Source organism: Oncorhynchus clarkii, chromosome 14 (assembly GCF_045791955.1).
Source record: "Oncorhynchus clarkii lewisi isolate Uvic-CL-2024 chromosome 14, UVic_Ocla_1.0, whole genome shotgun sequence".
Lineage (NCBI taxonomy): Eukaryota > Metazoa > Chordata > Actinopteri > Salmoniformes > Salmonidae > Oncorhynchus > Oncorhynchus clarkii.
Genome location: NC_092160.1, coordinates 32844719 through 32865168, shown reverse-complemented (window position 1 = coordinate 32865168; position 20450 = coordinate 32844719). Strand labels below are relative to the sequence as shown.

At 40.8% G+C, this 20450-nt stretch overlaps 2 protein-coding genes across 2 annotated transcripts in view; one reads left to right on the top strand and one right to left on the bottom strand.

Annotated features, from left to right (window-relative positions):
* The window catches only part of LOC139366527 (glutamate receptor 3-like), a 233824-nt gene that overhangs the window by 124723 nt on the left and 88651 nt on the right, over positions 1-20450 (top strand). The window lies entirely within an intron of this gene.
* Positions 27-15461, bottom strand: LOC139365776 (dynein heavy chain-like). Its single transcript, XM_071102857.1, has 2 exons — positions 15423-15461; positions 27-1166 (listed from the first exon to the last, which is right to left on the bottom strand). Exons 1-2 carry the CDS (start codon positions 15459-15461, stop codon positions 27-29), a joined length of 1179 nt encoding a protein of 392 aa, XP_070958958.1.

The following is a 20450-nucleotide window of genomic DNA, read 5'->3' as shown; positions in this document are numbered from 1 at the left end:
TCACAAAATGTCCCAATAGAATGAAGTCAAAACTGGAGAGAATGTAGCCTGTACTGGATAGAATGTAGCCTGTACTGGATAGAATGTAGCCTGTACTGGATAGAATGTAGCATATACTGGATAAAATGTAGCATATACTGGATATAATGTAGCATATACTGGATAGAATGTAGCCTATACTGGATAGAATGTAGCATATACTGGATATAATGTAGCATATACTGGATAGAATGTAGCCTATACTGGATAGAATGTAGCATATACTGGATAGAATGCAGCATATACTGAATAGAATGTAGCCTATACTGGATAGAATGTAGCATATACTGGATAGAATGTAGCATATACTGGATAGAATGTAGCCTATACTGGATAGAATGTAGCATATACTGGATAGAATGTAGCCTGTACTGGATAGAATGTAGCCTATACTGGATAGAATGTAGCCTATAGTGGATAGAATGTAGCCTATACTGGATAGAATGTAGCCTATACTGGATAGAATGTAGCCTATACCTGATAGAATGTAGCCTATACTGGATAGAATGTAGCCTGTACCAGATAGAATGTAGCCTATACCAGATAGAATGTAGCCTATACAAGAAAGAATGTAAACTATACAGGATAGAATGTAGCCTATACTGGATAGAATGTAGCCTGTACTGGATAGAATGTAGCCTATACTGGATAGAATATAGCATATACTGGATAGAATGTAGCCTATACTGGATAGAATGTAGCCTATACTGGATAGAATGTAGCCTGTACTGGATAGAATGTAGCCTGTACTGGATAGAATGTAGCCTATACTGGATAGAATGTAGCCTATACTGGATATTATGTAGCCTGTACTGGATAGAATGTAGCCTGTACCAGATAGAATGTAGCCTGTAGTGGATAGAATGTAGTCTATACTGGATAGAATGTAGCCTATACTGGATAGAATGTAGCCTATACCTGATAGAATGTAGCCTATACTGGATAGAATGTAGCCTATACAAGAAACAATGTAACCTATACAGGATAGAATGTAGCCTATACTGGATAGAATGTAGCCTGTACTGGATAGAATGTAGCCTATACTGGATAGATTGTAGCCTATACTGGATAGAATGTAGCCTATACTGGATAGAATGTAGCCTATACTGGATAGAATGTAGCCTGTACTGGATAGAATGTAGCCTATACTGGATAGAATGTAGCCTATAGTGGATCGAATGTAGCCTATACTGTATAGAATGTAGCCTATACTGGATAGAATGTAGCCTATACCAGATATAATGTAGCCTATACTGGATAGAGTGTAGCCTGTACCAGATAGAATGTAGCCTATACCAGATAGAATCTAGCCTATACAAGAAAGAATGTAACCTATACAGGATAGAATGTAGCCTATACCAGACAGAATGTAGCCTATACAAGAAAGAATGTAGCCTATACAAGAAAGAATGTAACCTATACAGGATAGAATGTAGCCTACACCAGATAGAATGTAGCCTATACCAGATAGAATGTAGCCTGTACTGGATAGAATATAGCCTATACCAGATAGAATGTAGCCTATACTGGATAGAATGTAGCCTGTACCAGATAGAATGTAGCCTATACCAGATAGAATGTAGCCTCTACAAGAAAGAATGTAACCTATACAGGATAGAATGTAGCCTATACTGGATAGAATGTAGCCTGTACTGGATAGAATTTAGCCTATACTGGATAGATATTAGCCTATACTGGATAGATTGTAGCCTATACTGGATAGAATGTAGCCTATACTGGATAGAATGTAGCCTATACTGGATAGAATGTATCCTGTACTGGATAGAATGTAGCCTATACCAGATAGAATGTAGCCTATACTGGATAGAGTGTAGCCTGTACCAGATAGAATGTAGCCTATACCAGATAGAATGTAGCCTATACCAGATAGAATGTAGCCTATACAAGACAGAATGTAACCTATACAGGATAGAATGTAGCCTATACCAGACAGAATGTAGCCTATACAAGAAAGAATGTAACCTATACAGGATAGAATGTAGCCTATACCAGATAGAATGTAGCCTATACCAGATAGAATGTAGCCTATACCAGATAGAATGTAGACTATACAGGATAGAATGTAATCTATACAAGAAAGAATGTAGCATATAGTGGGAGAATGTAGCCTGTACTGGATAGAATGTAGCCTATACTGGATAGAACGTAGCATATACAGGATAGAATGTAGCCTATACTGGATAGAATGTAGCCTGTACTGGATAGAATGTAGCCTATACTGGATAGAATGTAGCCTATAGTGGATCGAATGTAGCCTACACTGGATAGAATGTAGCCTACACTGGATAGAATGTAGCCTATACAGGATAGAATGTAGCCTACACTGGATAGAATGTAGCCTATACTGGATAGAATGTAGCCTATACAGGATAGATTGTAGCCTATACAGGATAGAATGTAGCCTGTACTGGATAGAATGTAGCCTATACCAGATAGACTGTATCCTATACCAGATAGAATGTAGCCTGTACTGGATAGAATGTAGCCTATACCAGATAGAATGTAGCCTGTACTGGATAGAATGTAGCCTATACAGGATAGAATGTAGCCTGTACTGGATAGAATGTAGCCTATACCAGATAGAATGTAGCCTATACTGGATAGAATGTAGCCTGTACCAGATAGAATGTAGCCTATACCAGATAGAATGTAGCCTATACAAGAAAGAATGTAACCTATACAGGATAGAACGTAGCCTATACCAGACAGAATGTAGCCTATACAAGAAAGAATGTAACCTATACAGCAGGGGTGTCAAAGTCAAATGGACGGAGGGCCAAATAAAAAAATCAGCTACAAGACGAGGGCCGGACTGTTCGAATGTTCATTGAAAATTTTTTAAATGACGCATATAGTCTAGTGAACCTAATTGAACCTACTGAAAACCTAACAAATATATTACAATATGATCAGATAAATAAAGCAATATTTTCTTATGGCTCTGTCAGTAATCTTTAATTTTCAACAGACACAAAAGACAAATTTCCTTTATATAAATATCCCCATAACATGAACATTAAATGAAAGAAACCGGTATTCAAGGCACCATCAGTAGACTATATTTTCTATTTTAGCAAAAGTGGGCTAAATTTACTTCAAAGAAAAAACAATAATAGCAATTTTCTATCATCCACTCAACTGAAATATTTTTAAAATATAATTGGATTGAAATACAAAAAAATAAAGTGCAAAAATCTATTAATCAAAAACAACACTTTGTTTAAGGAGAAGTAACATGCAGTGAAAACAAATATTAAATTTTAACTTTTAAACTTGAACTGAGTAAAAACTCTAAATATGTGATTGCACAGTAATGTTCACTTGTTTGAGGTTGAGGGTGATACTTGGTGGTGTCCCATCTTTTCCACAAGTTCATCAATGTTCGGGGTAAGGCTCTGAGCTGAAGAAATCCTCAGAATTGAGTGGAGGTGTTCAGCAGTAAGTCGACTTCTGTGTGATGTTTTGTTCAGGTTCATCAAAGAAAACAGTTGTTCACACAGGTATGTGCTGCCAAACATAGACAACGTTTGAGCAGCCTGGATGCGCAGCTGGGGCATTGTGCCGGGGAGGAAACGGGCGAACTCCGCAGCACCCACTGCCGCATATTTTGCCCTCAGTGCATCATTGCATTGGAGGTCAATCAACTCCATTTGGAGGTTTGGTGGTGAGCTTTCCACGTCAACAGCAAATGGGTTACCGAGCAGTTCCAACCTGCTTTTTTGTGCTTCAAAGTCAGCAAATCGGCGTCGAAAGTCAGCGGCAAGCATACCTATTTTATCAGCCAACTGTGTGCTCGGGAACGCACTGGTAGAGAGCTTCTCTTTCATGGTCTGGCAGCTGGGAAAGTGGCTCAAATTTTCTTTCCGCATCTGCGTCTCCCACAGAGTCAGTTTGGTTTTAAATGCCTTCACTGTACTGTACATATCAGAGATGACACGATCCCGACCCTGCAGCTGCAAGTTTATTGCATTCAGATGACTCGTAATGTCACACAGAAAAGCCATTTCACACAGAAACATTTCGTCTCGGAGTTGTGTTGTGTCTTTCCCTTTGCTGTCCAAGAACAGACAAATCTCCTCACGAAGCTCGAAACATCTTTGAAGCACCTTTCCCTGGCTTAGCCATCGCACCTCTGTGTGATAAGGCAAATCACCATGCTCCGTTTCTAACTCCGTCAGAAATGCCTTGAACTGGCGGTGATTCAAACCTTTGGCTCTGATAAAGTTAACTGTGCGCGTGATGATGCTCATTACATGCTCCATTTTCAAGGCTTTACCGCACAACGCTTCCTGGTGTATGATACAATGATAAGCTGTCAGCTCACCTGTCGCGTTTTCCTCTTGCATCTTTTCCCGTATCTTCGCCACCAGTCCGCTCCTGTGTCCACACATCGCAGGTGCTCCGTCGGTTGTCAAACCCACGAGTTTTTCCCAAGGCAGCTCCATCTCATTTACACATCTTGACACCTCTTCATACAAATCATGCCCCGTAGTTGTGCCATGCATAGGACGTAAAGCCAAAAACTCCTCTGTCACGCTTAGGTTGGAGTCCACTCCGCGGATGAAAATTGACAACTGGGCAATGTCAGAAATGTCGGTGCTCTCATCCACAGCCAAGGAATATGCAATAAAATCTTTTCCCTTTTTCACAAGCTGCTCTTTTAGATTGATGGACAACTGGTCTACTCTCTCGGCAATGGTGTTTCTGCTCAGACTCACATTTAAAAAGAGTTGCCTTTTTTCTGGGCAAACTTCGTCACAAACTTTAATCATGCAGTTTTTGATGAAATCCCCCTCCGTAAATGGCCGGGCTGATTTAGCGATCTCTTCTGCCAAAATAAAACTGGCCTTGACAGTTGCGTCCGCGTGTGTGTCCGCGTGTTTCGTTTCATAATGTCGTCTCAGATTATACTCTTTCAGTACCGCCACACTTTCTCCACACAGAAGACACACAGGTTTTCCAGCTACCTTCGTGAACATATACTCCAACTCCCACCTTGTTTGAAACCCCCGGTTCTCAGTATCCACCTTCCGTTTTGCCATTTTTGATGGGTATCTGAAAGTTAATTTTACTGTGATGCTGACGACTGCTGTGCCAATAAATATTGAAATGAAGCAGCCTACTGCTCGGTGCGTCACCTTTGCATTGTGGGAAATGTAGTATTGGTGCGTGTAAAAGATCTGCGGGCTGCCGGCTTGCTGCGGGCCGGTTCTAATAATAAATCAAGATCATCCCAGGGGCCGTAAAAAACCTTCTTGCGGGCCGGATGTGGCCCGCGGGCCTTGACTCTGACATATGTGCTATACAGGATCGAATGTAGCCTATACTGGATAGAATGTAGCCTATACTGGATAGAATGTAGCCTGTACTGGATAGAATGTAGCCTATACTGGATAGAGTGTAGCCTGTACCAGATAGAATGTAGCCTATACCAGATAGAATGTAGCCTATACAAGAAAGAATGTAACCTATACACGATAGAATGTAGCCTATACCAGACAGAATGTAGCCTATACAAGAAAGAATGTAACCTATACAGGATAGAATGTAGCCTACACCAGATAGAATGTAGCCTGTACCAGATAGAATGTAGACTATACAGGATAGAATGTAATCTATACAAGAAAGAATGTAGCATATAGTGGGAGAATGTAGCCTGTACTGGATAGAATTTAGCCTATACTGGATAGAACGTAGCATATACAGGATAGAATGTAGCCTATACTGGATAGAATGTAGCCTATACTGGATAGAATGTAGCCTGTACTGGATAGAATGTAGCCTATACTGGATAGAATGTAGCCTATAGTGGATCGAATGTAGCCTACACTGGATAGAATGTAGCCTACACTGGATAGAATGTAGCCTATACAGGATAGAATGTAGCCTACACTGGATAGAATGTAGCCTATACTGGATAGAATGTAGCCTATACAGGATAGATTGTAGCCTATACAGGATAGAATGTAGCCTGTACTGGATAGAATGTAGCCTATACCAGATAGACTGTATCCTATACCAGATAGAATGTAGCCTGTACTGGATAGAATGTAGCCTATACCAGATAGAATGTAGCCTGTACTGGATAGAATGTAGCCTATACTGGATAGAATGTAGCCTGTACTGGATAGAATGTAGCCTATACCAGATAGAATGTAGCCTATACTGGATAGAATGTAGCCTGTACCAGATAGAATGTAGCCTATACCAGATAGAATGTAGACTCTACAAGAAAGAATGTAACCTATACAGGATAGAATGTAGCCTATACTGGATAGAATGTAGCCTGTACTGGATAGAATGTAGTCTATACTGGATAGATTGTAGACTATACTGGATAGATTGTAGCCTATACTGGATAGAATGTAGCCTATACTGGATAGAATGTATCCTATACTGATTAGAATGTAGCCTGTACTGGATAGAATGTAGCCTATACTGGATAGAATGTAGCCTATAGTGGATCGAATGTAGCCTATACTGGATAGAATGTAGCCTGTACCAGATAGAATGTAGCCTATACCAGATAGAATGTAGCCTATACAAGAAAGAATGTAACCTATACAGGATAGAACGTAGCCTATACCAGACAGAATGTAGCCTATACAAGAAAGAATGTAACCTATACAGGATAGAATGTAGCCTATACCAGATAGAATGTAGCCTATACCAGATAGAATGTAGCCTATACCAGATAGAATGTAGACTATACAGGATAGAATGTAATCTATACAATAAAGAATGTAGCATATAGTGGGAGAATGTAGCCTGTACTGGATAGAATGTAGCCTATACTGGATAGAACGTAGCATATACAGGATAGAATGTAGCCTACACTGGATAGAATGTAGCCTGCACTGGATAGAATGTAGCCTATGCAGGATAGAATGTAGCCTACACTGGATAGAATGTAGCCTACACTGGATAGAATGTAGCCTATACAGGATAGAATGTAGCCTACACTGGATAGAATGTAGCCTATACTGGATAGAATGTAGCCTATACAGGATAGATTGTAGCCTATACAGGATAGAATGTAGCCTGTACTGGATAGAATGTAGCCTATACCAGATAGACTGTATCCTATACCAGATAGAATGTAGCCTTTACTGGATATAATGTAGCCTATACCAGATAGAATGTAGCCTGTACTGGATAGAATGTAGCCTATACTGGATAGAATGTAGCCTGTACTGGATAGAATGTAGCCTATACCAGATAGAATGTAGCCTATACCAGATAGAATGTAGCCTGTACTGGATAGAATGTATCATATACCAGATAGAATGTAACCTGTACTGGATAGAATGTAGCCTATACCAGATAAAATGTAGCCTGTACTGGATAGAATGTAGCCTATACCAGATATAATGTAGCCTATACCAGATAGAATGTAGCCTATACCAGATATAATGTAGCCTGTACCAGATAGAATGTAGCTGTAACGGCTGTCGTGGGAAGAAGGTGAGGACCAAAGCGCAGCGTGGTAAGTGTTCATCTTATTTCATGAAAACTGAACACTGAATAACAAAACAACAAAGAAACAACCGGAACAGTTCTGTCTGGTGTAGACACACAAAGACTGAAAACAACCACCCACAAACACAATCGAAAACAGGCTACCTAAATATGGTTCTCAATCAGGGACAACGATTGACAGCTGCCTCTGATTGACAACCATACCAGGCCAAACACAGAAATAGAAAATCATAGAAGAACTAACATAGACAACCCACCCAACTCACGCCCTGACCATACTAAAACAAAAGACGAAACAAAGGAACTAAGGTCAGAGCGTGACAGTAGCCTGTACTGGGTAGAATGTGGCCCATACTGGATAGGTTATAGCCTACGTTTTCAATGGCATTCTACTGTAGATTACGACAAATCAGTCTGTTTACACACCCCAGGTTGTTTCATGGAGTGGAACATGAGGAGAGGATGTCATGACATATCAACATTATTTACTAGGCTTGTGTTTGGCTTTGCTTTTACCTTGCAGTGATTTGTAGTGTCATGACTGCTTAATGTTCTGTAGCGGCAGTGTAAACGGCATTGATCCTACGCATAGTGAGGAAAATTAGTGGTTGGCCTGTGTCATTACTCTGTCTGAACATACCTCCTTGAGACCTAGTGGAGGACTTTTCTGTACATTAATATTTTTAGTGTTATGCATATCATCAGAAAATTCAAAAAGCCTTATCAAGGGATTAGAATCTGAAATGAAATGTAGCACTGACCCTGGAGGACAGAGAAGGCACTCTTCCCCTCATGACTCATGATGACGCCTATGGAACAAATCGTGTGTGTGTGTGTGTGTGTGTGTGTGTGTGTGCATAAATCTGTGTGTGTGTGTGTGTGTGTATGTGTGTGTGTGTGTGTGTGTGTGTGTGGAATACAGCTGACTGCTCTAGTAGTCTGTGGGCTGTGTACGTTAAAAGCCATGGAAAAAGTCCTCCATCTCTCTAACCATCTATATTCATGCACTTCTAAAGATTTGCCCTCCTCACACAGCGTTTCTGTTTGATTTCATATCAGCTGTGTGTGTGATTAGGTTATAGCAGCTCTTGGCTGAAGACTCCAGTAGATCAAAGGTTTTGGCTTGTCGGTTAGCTCTGCTACTTCTCTTCTCAACTCAGAATGGTTCTTCAGCCTAAATGGAGAGGAGAGAGAGCCACTGAAGCTTGATCATTTGCCAATGGGCACAGAGTTCTAAAGAAAGACTCTATTAGCTCTATACACAGATATAGGCCACAGTCGTTTTGGTCTCAGCCCTGCAGCCCTGCTGTTCTGAATCTGAATAGGTCAGTCAGTTGGCTGAACCATGGGCTTTGTCCCAATTTGCAACCTATTCCCTATGGGTCCTGGTCAAAAGTAGTGCACTAAGTAGGGAATAGAGTGGCATTTGGATCACAGACAAGGTGAATGAAATACCAAAGTTGCACAAGATCATCATGACACCATATCAAGAAACACTGAAGAAAGAGAGAGAGGGAGAGAAAGAGAGAGAGAGAGAGAGAGAGAGAGAGAGAGAGAGAGGGGGGAGAGAAAGAGAGAGAGAGGGAGAGAAAGAGAGAGAGAGAGGACGGACACATACTCTGGGTTTCGATCATGTCAACACACATTCTTCTCAGGGATCTCCCTCATCATCTGAGCATTACGCTGAGCCCAAAGGTAAACACTCACCAGGCACTAATAGGTGTTTATTTAGGCTTAGTTGACATCAGAGGATTATATGATACTTATTGCCCTCGGGTAATCTGGAAAGAGACTTTCAATAGGCCCCAACAGTAACTATCATTAAGATTGAACATCAGCCACTCTGCTTTCTTTAGTTTAAGATGGATCCTTGCTGAACTGTAATATGAAATAAAATCCCAGACTGATGGTAGTCCGATTACTGCTTTCTCTTTCTCCTCTTCTCCCATTTCACTTAACTTTTGTAAAAAAAAACATTAACATCCCAGCTCTGTCTGTGTCCTGCCTCGTATACTTTTAAAAGTCAACTCATTCATCTTGGTGGTTTCAACCCAGGACGTTTCTGGTGTCATTTCAGGACCCTGGACAGAGCTCAGAAGGGTTTACAGTCCACAGGTCATTTCTGGTGTCATTTCAGGGCCCTGGACAGAGCTCAGAAGGGGTTACTGTCCATAGGGTGTTTCTGGTGTCATTTCAGGACCCTGGACAGAGCTCAGAAGGGGTTACTGTCCACAGGACGTTTCTGGTGTCATTTCAGGACCCTGGACAGAGTTCAGAGGTGGTTACTGTCCATAGGGTGTTTCTGGTGTCATTTCAGGACCCTGGACAGAGCTCAGAAGGGGTTACTGTCCACAGGGTGTTTCTGGTGTCATTTCAGGACCCTGGACAGAGCTCAGAAGGGGTTACTGTCCACAGGACGTTTCTGGTGTCATTTCAGGACCCTGCACAGAGTTCAGAGGTGGTTACTGTCCATAGGGTGTTTCTGGTGTCATTTCAGGACCCTGGACAGAGCTCAGAAGGGGTTACTGTCCACAGGACGTTTCTGGTGTCATTTCAGGACCCTGGACAGAGTTCAGAGGTGGTTAACAGTCCACAGGACGTTTCTGGTGTCATTTCAGGACCCTGGACAGAGCTCAGAGGGGGTTAATAGTCCACAGGACGTTTCTGGTGTCATTTCAGGACCCTGGGCAGAGCTCAGAAGGGGTTACTGTCCATAGGGTGTTTCTGATGTCATTTCAGGACCCTGGACAGAGCTCAGAAGGGTTTTACAGTCCACCAGGCCATCCGGTCTCCTTATTTACCAGAGTTTGAATATTTTACAAATTGTCATTCCACAATATTTCTTCCCTCAATCCTAAACCACAGTCTTTAAACTTTTTGATCATTTTCCAATAAGATGAGAATCCATTGCAGACAGTTACAAGGCAGTACAGTGGTAGCCTAATGAAGTGTATGCCGCAGGAGAAAATGAGCATATTGCATGTGTGTGATTTGTCTGTTTATCTCTTAGCCTTCAATATCTGCGCCCACATGGAAATATAATTAACATATTACAAAAATCCCCATAAAAATCTGTCTATTTAAGCTAGAAATATCTGTTTTTTTGCATGGGCTGTGGTTCAATATAGAGACTATAGAGAACATACAACAATGCTATCGTAATAAAAACATTTAATTTTACATACCTAGATGAAGGGGGCTGTACTTTCCAGTCATGTCCAGCTGAAGTCCTGACTGCCTTTTAGGTCGAAAAGTTGGTGGAAGTGAATGCACATCATCCTCTAGCACAGTTTGCCAATGGTCCTCTCCCTCTGTGGTAGTCGCCGCTGGTGCACTGGCCCTCCTCCGCTTCTAGGCTGGCCTCTTCACACCTTTAGATGGCAAGGTGGGGGTGGGTGTGGAGCCAGAGACAGCAGCAGGGGTCAGACTGGAGGAACCAGTTCCTATGTTTGAATGAGTGTGGGGTGGAGGACTTGAATGTGGTCTCTTTGGATTTGGTTCCCAGAGGTCATCTCTGCCACTATTGAGGATTAAAAAAAACTCAAGTTTACTGTTACTTATTTGATTTAAACTTTATTTTAGCAGGGGGTGGGCCCTGCATCAGTACATAAAATACACAACACATATCTATAAACATATATATATATATATAATATAGAGTATGGGGAACATAATCACTTTAATGAAATAAAGTTGAAGTCGAAAGTTTACATACACTTAGGTTGGAGTCATTAAAACTCATTTGTCAACCACTCCACAAATTTCTTGTTAACAAACTATAGGTTTGGCAAGTCGGTTAGAACATCTACTTTGTGCATGACACAAGTAATTTTTACAACAATTGTTTACAGACAGATTATTTCACTTATAATTCACTGTATCACAATTCCAGAGTCAATTGGAGGTGTACCTGTGGATGCATTTCAAGGCCTACCTTCAAACTCAGTGCCTCTTTGCTTGACATAATGGAAAAATCAAAAGAAATCAGCCAAGACCTCAGAAAAAAAGGGTAGACCTCCACAAATCTTGTTCATCCTTGGGAGCAATTTCCAAATGCCTGAAGGTACCACGTTCATCTGTACAAACAATAGTACGCAAGTATAAACACCATGGGACCACGCAGCCGGCATAACGCTCAGGAAGGAGACGCATTCTGTCTCCTAGAGATGAAAGTACTTTGGTGCGAAAAGTGCAAATCAACAGCAAAGGACCTTGTGAAGATGCTGGAGGAAACAGGTACAAAAGCATCTTATCCACAGTAAAATGAGTCCTATATCGACTTAACCTGAAAGGCCGCTCAGCAGGGAAGAAGCCACTACTCCAAAACTGCCATAAAAAAAGCCAAACTACGGTTTGCAACTGCACATGGGGACAAAGATCTTACTTTTTGTAGAAATGTCTGGTCTGATGAAACAAAAATAGAAATGTTTGGCCATAATGACAATCGTTATGTTTGGAGGAAAAAAGGGGAAGCTTGCAAGCTCAAGAACACCAAAATAGATGGCATCATGAGAATGGAAAATTATGTGGATATAGTGAAGCAACATCTCAAGACATCAGTCAGGAAGTTTAAGCTTGGTTGCAAATGGGTCTTCCAAATGGACAATGGCCCCAAGCATACTTCCAAAGTTGTGGCCAAATGGCTTAAGGACAACAAAGTCAAGGTGTTTGAGTGGCCATCCCAAAGCCCTGACATAAATACTATAGAAAATGTGTGGGCAGAACTGATAAAGCATGTGCGAGCAAGGAGGCCTACAAACCTGACTCAGTTCCACCAGCTCTGTCAGTAGGAATAGGCCAAAATTCACCCAACTTATTGTGTGAAGCTTGTAGAAGGCTACTTGACACATTTGACCCAAGTTAAACAATTTAAAGGCAATGCTACCAAATACTAATTGAGTGTATGTAAACTTCTGACCCACTTGGAATTTGATGAAAGTGAAATGAAAGTGAAATATATCACTCTCTACTATTTTTCTGACATTTCACATTCTTAAAATAAAGTGCTGATCCTAACTGACCTAAGACAGGGAATCTTTTTCTAGGATTAAACGTCAGGAGTTGTGAAAAAGTTGAGTTGAACCTCTCTAGGGTATGTGGGACGCTAGCGTCCCACCTGGCCAACATCCAGTGAGATTGCAGAGCGCCAAATTCAAATACAGAAATACTCATTACAAAAATTCAGAAAAGATACAACTATTTTACATAGGTTTAAAGATGAACTTCTTGTGAATCCAACCACGGTGTCAGATTTCAAAAATGCTTTACGGCAAAAGCATACCTTAGCCCAGCATAACATAGCCCAGCAGACAAATAATTACAAACAGTAACCAGCCAAGTAGAAGAGTTACACAAGTCAGAAATAGAGACAAAATGATTCACTTACCTTTGATGATCTTCATATTTTGCACTCAGAATACATTCATGTATTCATTCAATAAATGTTCCTTTTGTTCGATAAAGTCTCTCTTTATATCAGAAAACCTCAGTTTTGTTCGCGCGTTTTCTTCAGTAATCCACAGGCTCAAATGCAGTCACAACAGGCAGACAAAAAAATCCAAATTGTATTCGTAAAGTTTATAGAAACATGTCAAACGAAGTTTATATTCAATCCTCAGGTTGTTTTTAGCCTAAATAATTGATAATATTTTAAACCGAACAATAACGCCATCAATATAAAAGGTAAACAAAAAAGGCACTCTCTCGGTCGCTCGCATGACAAAGCTCTGTGACACGGCAGGGTCCACTCATTCAGACTGCTCTTACTCCCTAATTTTTCAGAATACAAGCCTGAAACAATTTCTAAAGACTGTTGACATCTAGTGGAAGGCATGGGAACTGCAATTTGAGTCCTAAGTCAATGGATACTGTAATGGCATTGACTAGAAAACTACAACAACAACAAATCCTACTTCCTGAATGGATTTTTCTCAGGTTTTCGCCTGCCAAATCAGTTCTGTTATACTCACAGACACTATTTTAACAGTTTTAGAAACGTTAGAGTGATTTCCATTCAATCCTACCAATTATATGCATATCCTATCTTCTGGGACTGAGTAGAAGGTAGTTTAATTTGAGTACGCTTTTCATCCAAAATTCCAAATGCTGCCCTCTACCCTAGAGAAGTTGAATGTATTTGGCTAAGGTGTACATAAACCTCTGACTTCAACTGTATGAGGACCAATAGGAAATAAGACACTCAACAGCCACAACCACGGCATGTCATAGCCAACATAACATAACATAACACATTGGCTAAGCTAATACATTGTATGCCAAGGGTCTATATAGCTAGCTAGCTAGATAGCCAATGAGCTAGAAATCAAATAAATATATCTCAAATCAATATGCAACCGTTTAAACAACTGCATTAGCATGAGAAGCAAAAACGCATTTTACTTACTGATGAAGGCTGAAGTGTTGTCATGAGTGTGAACATGTGTGTTTTTCAAGACAGAAGACCAGAGATGAAGGACCAGTAAGGACTTGTGAGGGATGAAGATTGTGTCGGTGTCCCAAATAGAACCCTACTAAACTAGTGCACCATGTAGGGAACATAGTGCCATTTGGGATGACGTCTGTAAAAACACAGGCAGGAAGCAAGAAACGTGACGTCTGTCACACGGGCAGTAAGCAAGAATCGTGACGTCTGTCACGCAGGCAGGAAGAAAGTAGGGTGACGTCTGTCACACAGGCAGGAAGCAGTTAGCATGATGTCTGTCACACAGGCAGGAAGCAACGTGGAGCCGATCTCACTGACAGCTTGATCTCAGACAACCGCTCTGCTTTTAACACAGACAGCCCTGGTGCCATCTGCTTTGATGGGACTGATCTCAGACAACAGCTCTGCTTTTAACACAGACAGCCCTGGTGCCATCTGCTTTGATGGGACTGATCTCAGACTGCAGCTCTGCTTTAAACACAGACAACCCTGGTGCCATCTGCTTTGATGGGACTGGACTGGATGGGCATGGAAAGAGGATGGAAGAAGATACACAGGGAAGAGTCAACCGTTACTCACTGACAGAGTGGGCTACACGCATAGGGAATGTTGTCACTGAAGAGAGCACAGTATGTCTGATGTTGCTAGTTGGACATATCCTCTGATATTCTTCTGCCAGAAAGATACAGTATGTTATAAGGAAAGATGAGAAAAGGAGATTACAGTTTTACCCTGATGATCAGAGGCTCCCATACACACACACACACACACACACACACACACACACACACCATCACCACCACCACCACCACCACTTGTACTGCAGTGATTTATAGAGGAAATCTTGTTGTTGTCTTCCAGACTGTATGTAGTCGACCGTATTACATTTTTAGATGTGATTCAGGTGTGAGGAGAGATGCTCTCTTATAAGGATGGCTGTAAATTGGATTTATAGGTCTGCAGCTTAAATAGCACCCTATTCCCTATATAGTGCGCTACTTTTGAATATACTGTATGATGCCATTTGTCTGTGTTGAGCTGTGTAATAAAGTTAGGATACAGTAGGGGGTTATGAGAAGTGTCGAACTCTGTCTTTGAGGTAGGATACAGCAGGGGGTTATGAGAAGTGTTGAACTCTGACTCTGCCTCAGAGTTTCCGTGCTGATGCACTTGATCAGATAATGAATCAACAATGATGTGGTCATCAATCCTGTCTGGCAAGGGCATGGTCTTATTGTCTGTGATTTAGACTAGCATGGATGGTCATGCAAATTCAGCCGCAGCCCGGTGAAGCATTGAATCGTCCATATTTAACTTTCAATGTTAATTAGGCCAGAGTGATCTGATGAGCGAGGAACTAACAGGGCTATAGGATAATGATTACCACATCCATACACCATGAGCTAATCTGGTGTTATCTCTATTTGTTTTATTTGTTCACGCTGTTCTGGGTGAAGAAGTAGCTGTTGCGTCCCGTCATCTTTGCTGCGTTCGTTTGTTCACGCTGTTCTGGGTGAAGAAGTAACTGTTGCGACCCCTCATCTTTGCTGCGTTCGTTTGTTCACGCTGTTCTGGGTGAAGAAGTAGCTGTTGCGTCCCCTCATCTTTGCTGCGTTCATTTGTTCACACTGTGTTTCCTCTCTTCCTTCTCATTTTGACATCTAAATGAAAATGTAACTTTGCTGCTGACTTCTCAGAAAAGAAAGTGTGGAATAAAAAAAAATAGAATGTCATCCAATTCTGCTAAATAATATTTACCAGCTAAATCCATCTCTTCATTTCCATACAAATGTAAAACTAGGGAGGCAAGGAATCTTCTCTACATCTCAAATTAATCAAAAATGTTCACATAGAGATCAGGGTGCTGCCGGCAGCACGGAGAGAGAGAGCGAGAGACAAGGAGGGAGGGAGAAAATGACTCCTTTCAAAATAAAAGCCATTTGAGATGCTAATCAGAATGACCCGTCTCTGTTTTTACAGCTGAACATTTGTTTTACTTCTTCTAGCACAATGATGATTTAAGACAATTGGACGGATTGGAAATATAGATGAATGCATATTCACAATGCTCTCTTTCTTCATCTTCTTTCCTCTCTACTGTTCCCCCCCCCTTCGGACTGAAGGGAGCGATAACTTCTGCTGCTTATGAAGTGACAAAATACTTCCAGGGTCTTCATTTTATAATATAACAGCCTTTTAAAATGGTCTGAAAAGTTCCTGTTAAAGGACCTGTCTCTAATGCTAATGGTACAAGCATCAGGTAGATCACCACTCTACCTGGCCAGGTCGCAATTGTAAATGAGAACTTGTTCTCAACTTGCCTACCTGGTTAAATAAAGGTGAAATTAAAAAATAAAAAAAAATCAGGGATTACAGTGTTGTCAGTCTACATATTAAGCATCTGGGATTACAGTGTTGTCAGTCTACATATTAAGCATCAGGGATTACAGTGTTGTCAGTCTACATATTAAGCATCTGGGATTACAGTGTTGTCAGTCTACATATTAAGCATCTGGGATTACAGTGTTGTCAGTCTACATATTAAGCATCAGGGATTACAGTGTTGTCAGTCTACATATTAAGCATCAGGGATTACAGTGTTGTCAGTCTACATATTAAGCATCAGGGATTACAGTGTTGTCAGTCTACATATTAAGCATCAGGGATTACAGTGTTGTCAGTCTACATATTAAGCATCAGGGATTACAGTGCTGTCAGTCTACATATTAAGCATCAGGGATTACAGTGTTGTCAGTCTACATATTAAGCATCAGGGATTACAGTGCTGTCAGTCTACATATTAAGCATCAGGGATTACAGTGTTGTCAGTCTACATATTAAGCATCAGGGATTACAGTGCTGTCAGTCTACATATTAAGCATCAGGGATTACAGTGTTGTCAATCTACATATTAAGCATCAGGGATTACAGTGCTGTCAGTCTACATATTAAGCATCAGGGATTACAGTGCTGTCAGTCTACATATTAAGCATATTAACCTGAACATAACCACCACTCTACCTGAACATAACCACCACTCTACCTGAACATAACCACCACTCCACCTGAACATAACCACCACTCTACCTGAACATAACCAACACTCCACCCGAACATAACCACCACTCTACCTGAACATAACCACCACTCCACCTGAACATAACCACCACTCTACCTGAACATAACCACCACTCCACCTGAACATAACCAACACTCCACCCGAACATAACCACCACTCTACCTGAACATAACCACCAATCTACCTGAACATAACCACCACTCCACCTGAACATAACCACCACTCTACCTGAACATAACCACCACTCTACCTGAACATAACCACCACTCCACCTGAACATAACCACCACTCTACCTGAACATAACCACCACTCTACCTGAACATAACCACCACTCTACCTGAACATAACCACCACTCTACCTGAACATAACCACCACTCTACCTGAACATAACCACCACTCTACCTGAACATAACCACCACTCCACCTGAACATAACCAACAATCTACCTGAACATAACCACTACTCCACCTGAACATAACCACCACTCTACCTGAGCATAACCACCACTCTACCTGAGCATAACCACCACTCCACCTGAACATAACCACCACTCTACCTGAGCATAACCACCACTCTACCTAAGCATAACCACCACTCCACTTGCTCATCAATGCCTTTTCTTAAAACTTGCTATGGCTGCAAACCCAATACCGGGATCGATATGACAAGTACTAGTGAAAAAAGAGGGCGCCAAATTCAAACCACAGAAATCTCATAATTACAATTCCTAAAACATACATGTGTTTTATATCATTTTAAAGGTAATATTGTTGTTAATCCCACGAAAGTGTCCGATTTTCAAATAGGCTTTTCAGCGAAAGCACTACAAACGATTATGTTAGTTCTCCACCAAACCACAATAAGCACAGCCATTTTCCAGCGAAATATAGCATTCACAAAAAGCAGAAATAAAGATAAAATTAATCACTAACCTTGAATTATCTTCATCAGATGACACTCATAAGACTTCATGTTACACAATACATGCATGTTTTGTTTGATAAAGTTCATATTTATATAAAAAAATCGGAGTTTACATTGGTTTATTAGATTCATTAGTTCCAAAAACATCAAGTGATTTTGCATATCCACATCCTTCAACAGAAATACTAATCATAAATGTAGATGATCATACAAGTTATACACATGGAATTATAGATATACCTCTCCTTAATTCAACCGCTGTGTCAGATTTTTAAAAAGTTGACGGAAAAAGCAACACATGCAATAATCTGAGACGGAGCTCAGAACAGAAGCCAAATTAGCCGCCATGTTGGAGTCAACAGAAACCAGAAAATACATGATAAATGTTTCCTTACCTTTGATGAACTTCATCAGAATGCAGTCCTAGGAATCCCAGGTCCACAATAAATGCTTGATTTGTTCGAAAATGTATGTTATTTATGTCCAATTAGCTACTTTGGTTAGCGCATTTGGTAAACAATTCCAAAGCCACAAAGCGCGTCCACTATAACGTGACGAAATGTCCAAAAATTTCGTAACAGTCAGTAGAAACATGTCAAACGATGTACTGAATCAATCTTTAGAATGTTGTTTACATATATCTTGAATAACGTTCCAACCGGAGAATTAGAATGATTTCAGATGACCGGTGGAACGCAGGTCCTTCCCCTGTGAACGTGCATGGTGAAAGCATGGTCAACTCGTGGCAGTGGTGACTATTTCCTGTGTCATTCGACCCCCCTTCATATTAAAGTCATCAGACACAGTTCTATTGACTGTTGACATCTAGTGGAAGGTGTAGGAAGTGAAAACTCATCCATATCTCGCTGTAGTTTCAATGAGAGCATGGTTGAAAATCTGCCACCCCAGAAAACAAACAGGAAGTGGAATTTCTCAGGTTTTTGCCTGCTATATGAGTTCTGTTATACTCACAGACATAATTCAAACAGTTTTGGAAACTTCAGATGTTTTCTATCCAATACTACTAATAGTATGCAAATATTAGCAACTATGACTGAGGAGCAGCCCGTTGAATATGGGCACCTCTGTGCACCTTTCATCCAAGCTACTCAATACTGCCCCTGCAGCCATAAGAAGTTAAAATCAATACACAGAAGTATATATTTTTAAACCAGCATATTTTGCTAAAATAAATCCAGGTTAGAAGGCAATATTAACCAGGTGAAATTGTGTCACTTCTCTTGCGTTCATTGCACGCAGAGTCAATGTATATGCAACAGTTTGGGCCCCCTAATTTGCCAGAATTTTGACATAACATTGAAGGTTGTGCAATGTAACAGGAATATTTAGACTTATGGATGCCACCCGTTAGATAAAATACGGAACGGTTCCGTATTTCACTGAAAGAATAAACGTCTTGTTTTCGAGATGATTTCTGGATGATTTCTGGAGTTTCTGGATTCGACCATATTAATGACCTAAGGCTCGTATTTCTGTGTGTTATTATGTTATAACTAAGTCTATGATTTGATAGAGCAGTCTGACTGAGCGATAGTAGGCACCAGCAGGCTCGTAAGCATTCATTCAAACAGCACTTTAGTGCATTTTGACAGCAGCTCGTTGCTGTGCTTCAAGCATTGAGCTGTTTATGACTTCAAGCCTATCAACTCCCCAGATTAGGCTGTGAAATGGCTAGCTAGTCAGCGGGGTGCGCGCTAATAGCGTTTCAAATGTCACTCGCTCTGAGACTTGGAGTGGTTGTTCCCCTTACTCTGCAAGGGCCGCGGCTTTTGTGGAGCGATGGGTAACGCTGCTTCGAGGGTGGCTGTTGTCGATGTGTTCCTGGTTCGAGCCCAGGTAGGGGCGAGGTGAGGGACGGAAGCTATACTGTTACACTGGCAATAATAAAGTGCCTATAAAAAAATCCAACAGTCAAAGGTATATGAAATACAAATCGTATAGAGAGAAATATTCCTATAATTCCTATAATAACTACAACCTAAAACTTCTTACCTGGGAATACTGAAGACTCATGTTAAAAGGAACCACCAGCTTTCATATGTTCTCATGTTCTGAGCAAGGAACTTAAACGTTAGCTTTCTTACATGGCACATATTGCACTTTTACTTTCTTCCCCAACACTTTGTTTTTGTATTATTTAAACCAAATTGAACATATTTAATTTTATTTGAGGCTAAATTGATTTTATTGATGTGTTTTATTAAGCTAAAATAAGTGTTCATTCAGTATTGTTTTAATTGTGATTATTACAAAAAAAGTCGGCCGATTAATCGGTATCAGCTTTTTTTTGGTCCTCCAATAATCGGTATCGGTTTCGGCGTTGAAAAATTATAATCTGTCGACCTCTACTCTCTAGTGCAGGCCATTTGACTTGTGTCATCTCTAACACCTGAGGACTGAGGAGGGTGAAGGGTACAGTACAGACTCCTTATGTATCACAGCA

Coding starts and splice junctions, on each gene's coding strand:
- LOC139365776 (XM_071102857.1), bottom strand. CDS start 15,461: ATGACGGGACGCAACAGCTACTTCTTCACCCAGAACAGC. Junction 1,167..15,422: donor ACTTCTTCACCCAGAACAGC/GTGAACAAATAA, acceptor CATTCTATCCAG/TACAGGCTACATTCTATCCA.